Source organism: Cladosporium halotolerans, assembly GCF_011745625.1.
Source record: "Cladosporium halotolerans strain TM138-S3 chromosome Unknown Sca17, whole genome shotgun sequence".
NCBI lineage: Eukaryota > Fungi > Ascomycota > Dothideomycetes > Cladosporiales > Cladosporiaceae > Cladosporium > Cladosporium halotolerans.
The window spans coordinates 459,659-473,653 of NW_027191468.1; the positions used below are offsets into that span (position 1 = coordinate 459,659).

A 13,995-nucleotide genomic window follows, 5' to 3' on the forward strand; every position below is an offset into this window, starting at 1 on the left:
CCCTGCGCTTTGTGTCTCGCATTGCATTCGGGATGTGGACGCGTCTGAAAGCCGAAAGAGGTCGCGTGCATAATCATGCAATAATAAAATAGAGAAATCCGAGGTATATGTCTTTACTGTCATACAAGATCCGTCCCGTCCCATCCATGCGCCCGAAACACCGGCTCATAGCCCGAATTACAGCTCGAAAGTATCACATGCAGGCAAATCCCTCGAGCTGAAGCCCAAGCAGACCTCAAACTTGCCCTTCGGAAGCACCCAATTCTGGCGCTCAACGTCCCAATAGCTGAGGTCCTTCCTCGACACCTCGAAAAGCATCATTGTCTGTTTTCCGCTGTGGATGCGGAACTTGTCGAACCGCCTCAGCACGCGTACAGGCATGTCGACGTGCTTGCCCGACGCAGACTTCACGTCTTGCGGCATGGAGACGTATAGCTGGACGACAGCGTCACCAACGACATCGCCAGTGTTCGAGACAGTCGCCTGCAGTTTCACGGCTGGAGTCCAGAGGTCCGGATTACCGCCTTCCTCTCCTCCTGCGGGAGACAGTTCCTGCGGCTTGTCGTAGCCTTCAGGATACGGGTACCGGCCGTACTTGACGTCCGAGACGGAGTCGATATATGGGTAGATATACTTCTTCAGCTTCCGCAGCCCCTTAGGCCAGACTGCTTCCTTGGGATCTGGTTTCTTGGTGTCTAGCTTCGGTGGCTCAACGCCCATTGGTCGCGGCGCGGGCTCTGACCCGCCGACCAAGCCCTGTACGCCCACAAACATCGAGGAGATGCTGAACGTGGTATAAGAGAGACCATAGCCAAATTCGTATCTTGGGGTGACGTTGTGCTTGTCGAAGTATCGGTAATCAAAGTATAGGCCTTCCTTGAAGTCTTGCTGAGGCACAATGTTGTTCGGATAGTACAGGATACCAGAGTCGGGCCCGTAGTCTTTCTCCGCTTTTGCGATAGTGTACGGCAGATGGCCGGACGGGTTCGCATCGCCGAAGAGGACATCAGTCACTGCATTTCCGCTTTCTTGGCCGGGCAGGTGCGCGATGAGAACACCTTTGACACCAGGAAGGTCTATCCATTTCTCGAGAATGGCCGGTCCGACCGTATGCATGACCACAATCGTATTGGCCGCAGTCCCGCTGCTGTTAGTTCCTCCACAGTTGGCAGCAACCTTCTGCACGAGAGCGTCGCCGCCCTTTTGTGCATAGAGGTCGTTCCGATCGCCTTTGACGCCATCCCAGCTAATGAAGCCTTCGCCTGCATCGGAGTTGATGAAAACGATGCACAAATCTTGGTCAGCGGCAATCTTTTGCGTCTGAGGATCAGAGTTGTCGCGGACTTCAGACAGATCGATCGTACTGTAATCGAAATTCTTGCGCAAGGCATCGATAGGCGTGACCAGGTATGGCAATTCTACCGCGCCAGATCCCCAGCCCATGGTCAACGTACCCTCGTTGCAGCCTCGATCAGCGCAGGCATTGTTGCCTTTGGAGTTGGAGAAGGCGTCTTCTCCGAATACTCCAATCTTAAACTTGCCGGTGGCGCTGCTGTCAGAATAGTCGCTGCCCTTGCGATGGATGGGAAGAACCTTGCCCTCATTCTTCACCAGAACAATGCCCTCAGTCGCAATTTGGCGAGCAAGCTTATCGTGATCGCCTCCTTCTTCAGTATTGCGGACCGGCACGAACTTGTTGACGAGACCCTTCTCATCCGAGTTCGGAGATCCTGGGTGCAGCTGGCCATACTCCTCGTCTGTCCAGCTGCTGAAGTTGGGTCCACCGCCGTCGGAAGGTTTAGGCCAGTTCTTCTTGTCATCTTGACCGAGCTGATACCACGCCGCTGCAATGCGCAGTACCATATCGTCCAGACGTTCCATTGGAACGCTTGAGTTGAGAACAGCTTTCGTGAGCTCCGCGCCCCACAGAGGCTTGCCGTCCTGCCATCGCAGACCGTCTCCTGGCATGGACATGTCGAGTCCTGAGAGCGCCGAAGCAACGCCAGATCGCTGCGCAAGCCAGTCTGACTGGACGAAGCCTTGGAATCCCATTTCATCTTTGAGGATACCGTTGAGGAGCTTGCTGTTCTGGCAAGCGTAGGAATTGTTGACTTGATTGTACGAGCACATGACGGATGCTACTCCGGCTCTAATGCTGTCGGCAAACGGCCATGCGTAGACCTCGTGCAGTGTTCGGTCGTCGATATTCGAAGAGATGGCGTTCGGCGTACCCCATTCCCACGACTGTCTGAAGTGCTCTTGCTCGTTGCCGACGTAGTGCTTTGCTGTTGCGATCACGCCAGACTCTTGGATACCTTTGATCGTCTCGGCTGCGGCGATACCCTGAAGCACAGGATCTGCTCCAAATCCTTCCCAATTTCTCCCGCCAGCGGGTAGTCGACCGAGAGGACCCATGGAGGGTCCGAGCAGGATATGGATTCCTTTCTTCTTCGCTTCAAATCCATGCGCCTGGCCTCGCTTGTGCATCAATTGCTTGTTCCACGTTGCGCCTACTGTGATACCAGCCGGGAAAGCAGTCGCATTGTCCACAAACCGCAGCCCCAGAGGTCCGTCCTGGAGACACAGACTGGGGAACCCCAGCCTGTCAACCGGTCCCGTATTGCCAACGCACATGCCCATGCTCCACCCCGTGCCAGTCGTGACATTCACCTTCTCGATCAGCGTCATTTGCTCAACCAACTTCGCAGCCTTCTCATAACTCTCCTTCCACCTCTCCACCGTCCCGCCCGGCGGGCTCGGATACCAAGGCTCGCTCTGCCCATAGCTCGGCACAGCCTCATGATAAACCCACAGCCCGCCCGCACTCAGCAACAGCACAAGCGTCGCGACGAACAGCAACACCAGCACACACAAAAACCGACTCGGTATCAGCCATCGCTGCCACCCCCCGCGCCGCCACTGCGAGTCCAGCCACGCGAGCGGCTGCCGCGCGCTCTTATCGGAGTCGAAGACGGACCGCAGCGGCTGCGATGCATCGTCTTTGTACGGCCGGTCGGCGCTCTTGAGGGGGTCGAACTCGTCGATGACCGAGACTTCGGAGTCCGAGGAGTACCGGTAGGGGCCGTCGAAGGGCTCGCGCGAGGGCGAGACGGGCCGGTCGAGCTCGTAGGATTCGGGGGCCTTGAAGGGCATGTTGGGTGAGGATGGTGAGGCTATTGCATGTCGTGAGAAGGAAGGGAGTCGGGGTGTTGACCGGCTGAAAAAGCAGGCGGTGTGTGTTCTTCGAGGGTCAGTTGGGTGGTACGGCTCCGTCACCGCGCCCGCGCAGCTGATGGGTATATGTATGGCGTCAAGGGCGAGCTCGCGCCAGGCGTTTGGAGATTGAGTTTCGACCCCTGCAGGTCGGCGCCAATCTCCGGGGAAGCAGGAAGCAGGAGAAGGCGAAGCTCATCATTAGTAATAAGAGACACCAGAAATGTTATTTCAAGCAAACGTTAAGAGTTACTCATCGGCAGCTGGTTTCGAGATCGAGCATTTGTGCAATATACAAACATGAATGATCGACTGGAAGCCCCACCTTGTGGAGCCTCTCCTCCGTTGCGTACAGATCCAGCCCACCCTACATAACCACAGCAACATGGTCGTCCATGTACTTGCTGATATCTCCCAGAAAGCATGCTGCAATGATACTGACCGCACCGAAAGCAATGCTCACGTAGTACACGTACTTGTACGCTTCAGCGTAAGCAATCTGTCCTGCACCCACAACCAGCTCGTACGCTCCAGGCACGCCGGCAATGCCAGGGATCTCGTGCAGATTCTCCAGGAGAGAGGCGCCAGTCAGCTCAATGGCCTCACCGATGAGCTCTGGCGAGGTGATGTTCAGCTTTGTCGCCATGGCCCCGCCAATGTAGTGCGTCGCGGCGGGCACAAATTTGGAGATGAAAACGTTGTAGCTGGGGCGCGGTCAGTGGATGGCTGCTGTGAAACGTGGCGAGGGGGAGACTTACTACACGCAGTACCCGACTGAGCCACCGATAACTCGGATGGCCAGGGTAAGTGCCGCGACGGTGGCGATCAGATCGTCTGGGCAGATGATCGTTGCTGGGAACTGGTCAGGCCCCATGCTATGAAAGTGACAACCTGACGCTACTTACAGATGATCGAAGCTGGGACCACAATGCCTGTACGGAAGTGTCAGTCTGTCGTCTTTGACATTTTGGTGGTTCATGATCACATACCGCCGATGCCCAGTCCAGCAACAATCAGGATGCCCCAGAGCTGGTAGAGGTTGTCCGTACGAGCAACTGCTAGTGCGCCACAGCCAGCAGTCATCAACACCGATGATACAATGAGCAACTCCTTGTTGTGGCCTCTGAAAACAGACAGTAGCCACAGCACAATGCAAGCGCCTGCCAGGATGGAGAATCCAACTGGAATACCTCTGACGCCCACACCGATCGGGTCGTGGCCATATACGTTCTGGTCGAAATTGGTCAGCAAGGACATTCTCGATCTTTTTTACTTCAGGAACCTTACGAAGGCTTGCGTTGGCCAGAACATGAGAATGGAGAAGAAGTTGGCTCCGGAGATGAATGTAATGACCAAGGTGAGGGCGAGGATGCGAGGATCCTGCTGCAGGCGCTTCGGGAACATTGGATTCTTTGCACCATAAGCCTCCCAGAGCACGAATGCCACGATGAGTACGAAGCCAAGAATCAGTGGGACCAGGACGTGTGCTGAGCCCCAGGGGTACTGGTATCTGCGTGAGAGTCAGCCAATTGGTGGGTATAAACAGTGTCAATGATGGACATACCCTCCCCATTGCATTCCAGCGAGGAACAAGATCATACCGCTGACCGACAGGAGTCCACCCACGTAATCGATCTGCGAGAGTACCTGCTTGCGGCTGAGTCCTTGGGAGTTAACACGCGGTGGGGGAAAGTAGAAGATGGCGGTCATGACAAGACCGATGAAAGCCCACAAGGCGCAGAAGAGACCAATCCAGCGCCAGGAAGAGTGGTAGGCGATTAGCTGTGCCCACAGGACCGACGGGCAGAAAGGCAAGATGGTGAAGATCAGGACGGCGACATATTTGCCGCGTTGGCTTGTAGGTGCCAGTTCGGACGTGGCAGCCAGTGCCGTTAGCTCATTAACGCCAGCACCGATGCCTGCGAATACCATGCCGCCGATGAAGATGTTCATCGTGTGAGCTGTTGAGCAGATGATCATACCGACCACGATAAAACCCGCTCCAATCAATGCTACCCAGCGACGCCCGATCAGGTCGGAAATGGAGCCAACGAATGGACAGACAGCAGCGAGCGAAAGCAAGTTGGCGAGGACGAACCAGATCCAGCGATCGGCTCCGCCAATGTCGCGGTAGACGTATGGTGGGACACCACCGAAGAGGTATACGGGAATCTGTGATCCGGTCCACACTACCCAGTTCACTGTCAGTCCGTTCACAAAGGTTTGGGAGGTGACAGCACTCACAGAACGCCATCGCGATCAGACTCATCATACGCTTGAAGGTCATCTTCGGAGCGTGGTCATGATCCGCGTCATCCCCGTAAGTTCGCAAGCCATTTTTCTCGTAGTAGTTCTCATGTCCAGGCACTCGCTCGTTTGTGTGCACCTGTTCGATGTGTTCCGTCGCTCCTGCAGTCTTTGGCTCCACCGGAGTCGACGAAGGACTCCCTGCAACTTCGTTCAGGATATGTTTCTGTTGACACGTGCAGTATCTGTGAGAAGCCTCACCTGAGCTGTTACTGGAAACCATCACCGCGCGGCCCTTATGACCCTTTTTGAGATGAACAAAAAAGGTGAGCAGAGAACACAGATTGCAGCAATGCTCTTACTGCCCGTGTTGCTTCCGAGAATGAGGAAACGATCTGACCTACCGTTACAGAGGCCAGAAACGCAATGTCATATAGTCAATGACCGTCCCGCAGATCATGAACACTCTACGTGCCGAGGCATCCGCGCCCATCCATCTCGCTGTTACACAATGGACCGAGGAACAAGACGTGTCACCCCCAAAACGAGCCCTGCACATAGAGCTAGGGCGCGGGGTTAAGCAAATCATCTTGCACGTGGCTTGCAGATGGAGGCACGCTTGGCTTCACTTAGGCGCGGCTTGTCTGCATGACTTGGATAGGATTCTCAGCCGCCTATCAGAGGCGAGGAGGCTCTGATAGACTTTTGACCACTCTCCGGGGCGCCAACGGTGTCGTCCTCGAGATTCTAACCTAGGTATGTTTCTCAAGCCTCGTTAGTGTCTAGACTCAGGTGCTTGGAACGGGAAAGTGCATGTAGAGTCGGACACGCTGAGCCAATCACTGCTATGGGTCGGTCTCTATCGAGGCATCAAGGGAGAACGGCAGGACGAGTAAGTCCACACAGTAAGCGTTCAGGTTCTCCGCCCTTGGGTACGAGGAAGAAGGTATCTTAGCTTGTATGCACCCCGCAACGCTTGTGTTGTTTCCGTGTGGAGAAAGCCTTGGCTAGATTGGGACCGATTCTCCGAACGTTCTCTCACAATCACTTTTCTCATTCCTGCTAAATCATTCAAGCTACAAATACATATGACACCACTTAGCCTCGAAAACCAGTCCGCAAATCAAGGCTCGTCAGCTTGGGGGCCGAAAGCCCAAAAGGCATGTGCAAGCATTTCCAGCGTCTTTACTGGAGCAAAAGAACCTGTAATCTGGGGGACACGTGCCTTCGCAGTCCGCGTCCGTGTTGCAAACTTGGCCTGAGAAGTACGATGCATCGCTCTCGTCCATTCGGCCTGGATCGAGCTCCGCTTCATATTCCGCGTCAGGCAAAGAAGTTTCACCATTACGGTAGATTGTGTAACCGTCCGCTTGACCAGGTGGCGGGTTTTTCCATGCTGCTGGAGGCTGAGTCGCATCAACACCCCAGCGCGCTTTGACGAAGCACCAGAGCGCGTAGTAGACGTAGTTATCAACATTTTTGCGTGCCATCAGCATCCCTCCAACGGTCGCCTTGGCCAAATATTTTGCTTTTGCGGCATCGTAAGCCTTTCCCTTAAACCCTTTCCTCCGAATCTTTACATCCCCAGCAGGGGGTCTTGTCAGACCGGCGCGATCTTCTATCTGGTCGAATCCTGTGTGTAACATCTCATGTAGAAACGTTGACCCTAAGAACGAGTCAGGTTCTAGTGTATCCTCCCAGAGTTCGCGGTGTAGTTCGCGGTGTACTGACGAACGTACCTTGAGTTTTCAGGCTCAGCAGATTGTCGCGACGATAAACTGTGTTCGGGTCATCCATCCGAGTAACCTTTTCCCTGAATGGAATCAAGTCCTCAAACCAATTGTCACAAAGGACGATGGTGTCGTAAGTGTTACCGACTTACTTTTTTGAGACAGTATGCGCATGCGGATTACCACCATCTGAGCCGCGTCTGCAACCGTGACCTTCCGCATTAAGCAGATCATTGGCGTTATGGCATCTCACTTCGTAGTATCTTGAAGAGCCAAGCTGTCAGTTCGAACATGCCAGTTTGAGCACGACATGTTTCCGATACTCACCGAGCGTTGAATATATCGCCCAACCACCATTGATCCTTGATGCCTCGCATCCGCCTCAGGCTCGCTGAGCTTGTTTGTTAGTGAACACAAATGCAATCTAAGGGTACCATAACTCTATCTCACCTGTGATTGCCATCCAAGGTTTAGGGTCGTACTCTCCCCACCAAACTTTATTGTGCCATAACTTGGGATCGATCTTATCGACATCGCCAACTGTAGGCGCGACAGCTGCAGCGATTTCGATAGCGTCTGCAAACGCTTGATTCACGGCTTTGCGATCTTCTTTACTCTTACAGCCGACGAGTCCGACAATGCGTAACAAGTTGTTGGAATCTATCTCTTCGGATTTGGTGATGTTTGTCGAATTCATCTGCTTGAGCGTGTAGTCTTCCTGTATCGCGCCGATAGTGCCAGCCTGGCTCGGCATAGAGGCCAGCACGATGAGGGTAATGAAGGTAGTCAAGTACATCATGAAGGATTTTGAAGCCATGTTGCTTTGGGTACTCCCGTCAAATCTGGTATATTGTAGACAAGCACTCATATTCTGGCACTCCTAGATTAGAAGATATTTATATAGGGGTAAAAATCCATATGCTCTACAGTGACTAGGTAAGCGATAGGCACTGCAGTATCACAATGTTTGTCGCGCCAGCTGACGGTGCGGCAATGACATTGTCAATACCATATCTATAGTGAATAAACGTCTCGATGACCTTGGAGACTCGAGATTGACGGACGCATGGCAGTGCTCAGTGAATGGCGTACCACAACATCGCAAAGCTCGCTGGTTGCTATTGTAGGCGACCTCACAGCAGTCGCTACGTCAAACGCGGAGGCTCTCTCCATTCTCCAACCTCTTCCTCCCCATCGGACAACACGCAACCTTGAAGTCTTACGTTGACCACCATGAAACGCATATACCTTTGTGTCATTCTGATTTTATTGTGCCTTTGTTCGGTGCCGATTTGCCTCCGCCCGCTGAGATTGTACGGAGTGTACCCAAAACCAAAACGGATCCAGAGACCAACTGGGGACAACCGCGAGCCATCATTTGGCGTCGAATTCACTGCCGATCGCTTGTTTGCTTCCGTCACGCTCGGGAACGAATCTACCTACAGCCTCGCTGTGGTCCCTGGTGACTCTGAGTACAAATCACTTATGCGCAAGTATCTCGAAACTTGCCGTCAGGCTTATCTCACACAAAAACTACCTTCGGACCCTAGCGATCTACAGACCACGTCGACACGGGGTCGTGAGGAAGAACATGCACGGCGAGAGAGGTACATTCGCAGGCCCGAACACTCTTGGCGGGATAACTTCATGGTCTGGTTTCTCAACAAACCGCTTTATTCCCCAGAGGTATTTGAAGGTGACGAATACAAACAAGACCTCGAAGCAAAAATCGTCACAAACGCAGTCCGGAACTTGAGACACGAAATGACGGAGGGAATGTTCCGTCTGTTCAACACCACGGAGCCTCGCTTGTGGGGATTCGCCAGCATCGTTGTACCAAATTTCTTCTTTACCACAGTGGCCACAGAGCCTGGTCTGGGCATAGACGACGTCAACATAGACTGGAGTCGAGGACTCCAAGCAATATGGTTGCGCGACACGCTTCGAAAGTTCTCAGTGGCACTGTATCGAAACAAGTTCCGCTTGGATGAGCCGTCAGATTGGCAAGGAATACTTGACAGCTATGATCGAATGCTCGCCACCCCTACGTCTTTCCAGAGTCTATCGCACACGAGGAAGCATCACTGCATCAGAGAAGTCATGTCGGCGGAGCTTGATAACCAAATTTGTGGCGCGAGGACTCTATCTCCCACGAGCATAGTAATTGACTACAACAACGACAGCCTTTCACTCTGGGTAGAGGGACCGCAAACCTTATGGACACCCTGGAGTACTTTTTCTGAGCTGGGTGATCATGATGTCGTCGATCAGCAAAAGCGAGGTGATGAGTTGCTTGACCATTGGGACCGAGCTGCCGGAAAACTCGCCACATTAACTGATAGCTTGAGCCCGTCTGACAAAGGCGCCGTGGATCTGGTGTTTACCGGTCAGTGCTGGACTGATGGCCATGTAGATATGTTCAAAAACGCCTTGAAAGCGCAAAGGGTTACAGAGCAGATCCAGATAGTGAACGAAGTTCACCAGTCTGACACATTTGCAGCTAGTAAAAGAGCTGCGAGATGGGGACGGTACGACCTGGATACTTGGGATCTCTGCTACCAGTTTGTCAAGGATATAGCTCATGATGAATTGTAAGGGCGACCGCGATCGGGAAACTGTAAAGATAAGGCCGTTTGTGGCACATCCGCCTAGCGTTCATACAGTGATGTCAAGCGACCGGATCGGAAGCGTGAGGTATACGTTTCTTTCAGGTAGAAGTGAAGATGAATGAGAACCCGGAGGATTTTTCTAGAATGTCATATAATCAACCTTTCAGTGATCATATTCGCACAGTAACCATCCAATGATAGAAGAAAGAATCATCAGTCACGACAGCCCCTAATACAAATTGTTTTGGAAGTACGTAATCGTTGGACTTGACGAGTTCGCAGTTTCCCTGTGTACCGTGTTCTGCCAGCTAGAGATATTTCAGAACTGCGTCGTGCCTCGAGTCAACCCTCACACTTCAACAGCCTCCTCTTTTGCACTCATGCACAGCGGAGACTGCCGCGCGCTTGCTTTTCACCACTTCCTCGCTCTTACTCATATTTTCTCCTTCACATAGACAAAATCACCACCCGAGCACCTGGCCGGCCAACATGACGATCACTCAAAACTACCCAGAGGAGCTTCTACACATCAGAAGGCTCTTGCTCCTGAAGCGATACCAACAATGCATCGACGCCAGTCATTCAGTACTGAAGTCATGCGACGAGACTATTGAGAATCACCCGTTCTCTGAAGCATTCGCTACGTTCTACCTCGCGCTTGCTCACGATGAGTTGGCGCGTTCGATGCATGAGCAGTCCTCATTCAAGATCTCGACCTTCAATCAAGCCGAGCAACACTATCGGCAGGCGATCGAAAAGTTTCCGACACTCGAGCAGTGCCACTCATTTCTGACAAAGGCTGAGTTACAACTCGACGTGTTCGAGGAAACGCCAACACCGACGCGCTGCTCATCATCTGCTAGCGAGTATTCCACATATGGAATTGACGTGCCTTCGCCGAACACACCTCCTCCTCACACCCACCCTGAATCGGATCGCGATGACAACAGTACACCCGATGAGCCGAAGGACGCTGAAGCATCCGATAACGACAGCCAGGACGACTTCGACGATATATTGACCCCTCATCGAGTCCTACGGAGGGATATCTCTCGCATGTCTCTCCTGGACCAGCCATTGCAGCGCGATTACAGCAGCATGTCCCTCCTTGACGTTAGACCGAACCTCAGCAGATCAGTATCGCAGGGCCTGCTTAGGCCAATTCGTCCCGGCTCTCCACCGAAGCAATACCACCTACCGCCGAAACTGCCTTACAACAATCACAATCCTGCCTATCCTCGTCTCCCAAGGGCCGTATCGTCTCCGCCCCGAACCACCTCGTCCCAAGATACACCATCGCTCGCAGGTCAAAAGCGTATGCCTTCTCCGCAGACACCCGGTGCTCCGTCTAGACATTTCCACTCGACCTCAGGCGCTCAAGATACCTACACGGTATCTCCGCTTGATCCAGATTCAGCGAAAATGTACGATACTTCCAAGATCGGCTCACCTGTTTCGCCACCAACACCGCCACAACAGACTTTGCTCTGTGCACCGACACCCGCTGTACCAGAGTTAGTCCTCGACTCCGCTTCGGTCCAGGCACCTCTTGATCTCACTCTTCTCTCCGAGCACCTTTCGGGAATGCACGCTCAAATGCAAACCCACCTCGCCCTGCTCCACCAAGCCAAGCTCAGAACCACTGTTGCGCAAGCCGAGCGCGCTGCGCGCATAGCCATGTCAAGGAGCCCGAGAGTGGGTATCACACCGAATGCCACCGCCAGTGGGAAGCGCGTCCCGCATTCCAAGAGCTTTTGGTCTTTCACACCGGTAGACGTCAAGAAGGCTGAGAAGGAGAAGAGGATCGAGGAGCGGAGGGCGAAGGGCTGGGAGAGGAAGCGGTACAAGTCTGAGAAGTACGTGGCGCTTGCTGAGAGCGCCCTAGCCGAATTGTGAAGTGCGGATCGTAAGGTGGTGCTTTATGTGTACGGGAGCACTGGAGATGACATGAGGCTGTCAAGAGACATGCTTTGCTTAAAACTACTTACATTGGCTTTGCACTCGAGGAAATTCGTCCGAGTTCGTTCGACCCTTCCAATGGTACTTTGCTTCAGAATGTGGAACCGTCACGGCGCCAGTGTACTTCTTTTGAGCTTCCCCTCGCTCACCGTGTCAGCTTTCGTCGCTCTCGTCCTCATTCTCATCCTGAGATACAGCACCAGGATCCTCATCACTGTCGTGCACGAGCGTCTCTGATTGCCGCGAAACTCCTCCATTCGCATCGTCTTCGTTCAGCTCCTCCTCATCATCTCTTGACTCCTCATGAGTCTCCGAGTCAATGCGTCGCCGTTTGCGCCTTCTAATCCCCTCAACGTCCGTCTTCCCGAATTCAGCCTGCTCGGGCAAGCCGCATGGCTGCTCCCAAGGAGCCTCATATTGAACCACTTCCCTCCAACCCGGAGGTCTTTGCTCAAATGCAGCACGCTTGAATAGGAATTCAGGCTTTGATCGTGGCTTCACGGGCAGAGGTTCTAAGCCCATAACGGAGCGAAGCTCGTTCTCCTCAACTTTGCTGTTGACACGATCGAGGGACTCAAGGTATCGTCTTTCAGCTCTATCGAAGCTGATGGGACTTAGAGGTCTTTTGCGACCTTTTTGTGTTGTCGCCTTATCGTTTTGTGGTTTGGAGTCTTCGTCATCTGAAGACTCGGAGGAGCTAGCGAATGTATAGGCGTCGCTATCGAGATCGTCGCTGTAAGTGTCGTCATTGTTTTCGATCGATTCGTCTGGGCGAGGGGCTGCGTCCGGGCTTTTCACTCCAAGCTCTAGTTCCAACTCTTTCTGGGTGAGCTTGAAGCCTCTTTTCGTTCCGTGTCTACCGTCTACGGCCCTCAGCCTGGTAGTGTCGCCATATATCTCAACGCGGCATCGCCTGACGGCTGCTGCCCAATAAGCGGGTTTGTTCACTTTCAGCCCGATGATATCTCGCGAAGCTTCGACATCATTTCGGGTGACGTGGGGGATGTGGCGACTGTCGGACGATGCCCTCAAGCGAGAGAGACCTTGGAAGATGGCAACTTGGACTAGTCGCCGTGTGAGCGATACCGTCAGATTATAGAGATCGTCGAAAGCGGTCCGTCGTATACTCGGACCGGAGACGGATGGATCTCCCTCGATGACGTTGTGCCAGTTCTGTTCCAAGTTCGAGGAGTTCATGTACAGCGATCGGGAGAGTTGCAGGAAAGCGGCAGGCTTCAGGAGATGGTTGGAATTCAGCGGGTGTTCGTACTTGCTCTCATCATCCAGTTCGTGTTGAGATTCAGCGTCGTCGTAATGGTTGGGGCCAGTTTTGACCTCTTCTTCATCTTCGTCACCAGCTCCGGTGCCAGTCATGTCCACAGTATCGTGTTTTGCTTCGATTTCGGCTGCTTGGTCTTCGTCGATCAGCCAGCCATCATCACCCCATTTCTTCTTTTCTAGGTCCTCCTCTGCATCTCTCGCTCTCTTCTCCAGCGCTTCTGCTAACAGGTACTCTGCATTCAAAGTCGTTTCTCCGATCTCCGCCGCCGCGGGAATGTCAGAAAGATCGAATTTCTCCACTCGTATGCCTGGGGCATCAAGCTCTCGAACGCCTGCCTGAAGAAGCAAGATGTAGGCTTTGACCTCGGGCTCAGACTTTGTGCTGATAGCTGCAGACAGAGCAGAAATGTTTCCAGGGCCACACGACGGGAGTGCTGAGAAGAATTTGTGCTTCTCCTGTGAGGTCCAGATTGAAACGCCGATTTGCGATGATGGTAGAGAGTCAGGGTCAGTGCCACTGTCCGGGTCCAAAGCCTCCGCCATTGACAGATTGAGAAGATCGCGATAGGCGCGGAGAATATGAGGTTTCGATTTGGGGACCTCATCGTGGCGTTGTTTGCCTTTGCGATCCTGGCTCTCGAGCGCTGTGGGAGTCTCAGTCTTGTCGGCATGCCCGTTACCATTTTTGTCGGAAGCGAAATTTCTCTCCACGGCGCTTGCTGTTGTCACTTGTTCGCTTGAACGATCTCGGTCGCCCGAACCATCCTCATCGCTTGAATAATTCCCGCGTTTGACATGTTCGAGATCATCCGAGCCGTCGTCCATCTTGCACACAATAGGGTATTATTGTATAGTGGTAATATGAACATTGTGTGCCCCGTGACATTAAAAGAATCCCCCAGCGAAATCGTGCAGACGTTGGACGGAGCCTTTGGCATCTAGAAGTCCATGTTCTG

At 53.2% G+C, this 13,995-nt stretch overlaps 3 protein-coding genes across 3 annotated transcripts; all 3 read right to left on the minus strand.

The window, feature by feature from the left end:
• Positions 1–177: 177 nt before the first annotated feature.
• On the minus strand, positions 178–3,153 carry WHR41_05107 (uncharacterized protein; the record flags this gene model as incomplete). The annotated part of the gene is made up of 1 exon (XM_069373712.1): positions 178–3,153. One exon carries the CDS (start codon positions 3,151–3,153, stop codon positions 178–180), a length of 2,976 nt encoding a protein of 991 aa, XP_069228973.1.
• A 427-nt stretch (positions 3,154–3,580) lies between these two features.
• On the minus strand, positions 3,581–5,859 carry WHR41_05108 (uncharacterized protein; the record flags this gene model as incomplete). Its single annotated transcript, XM_069373713.1, has 8 exons — positions 5,722–5,859; positions 5,458–5,661; positions 4,778–5,402; positions 4,501–4,723; positions 4,203–4,443; positions 4,119–4,145; positions 3,972–4,065; positions 3,581–3,917 (listed from the first exon to the last, which is right to left on the minus strand). The coding sequence occupies exons 1-8, from the start codon at positions 5,741–5,743 to the stop codon at positions 3,581–3,583; spliced, it is 1,773 nt and encodes a 590-aa protein (XP_069228941.1). The 5' UTR covers positions 5,744–5,859.
• A 6,052-nt stretch (positions 5,860–11,911) lies between these two features.
• WHR41_05109 (uncharacterized protein) lies at positions 11,912–13,864 on the minus strand (the record flags this gene model as incomplete). The annotated part of the gene is made up of 1 exon (XM_069373714.1): positions 11,912–13,864. The coding sequence occupies one exon, from the start codon at positions 13,862–13,864 to the stop codon at positions 11,912–11,914; it is 1,953 nt and encodes a 650-aa protein (XP_069228942.1).
• Between the last annotated feature and the right edge of the window lie 131 nt (positions 13,865–13,995).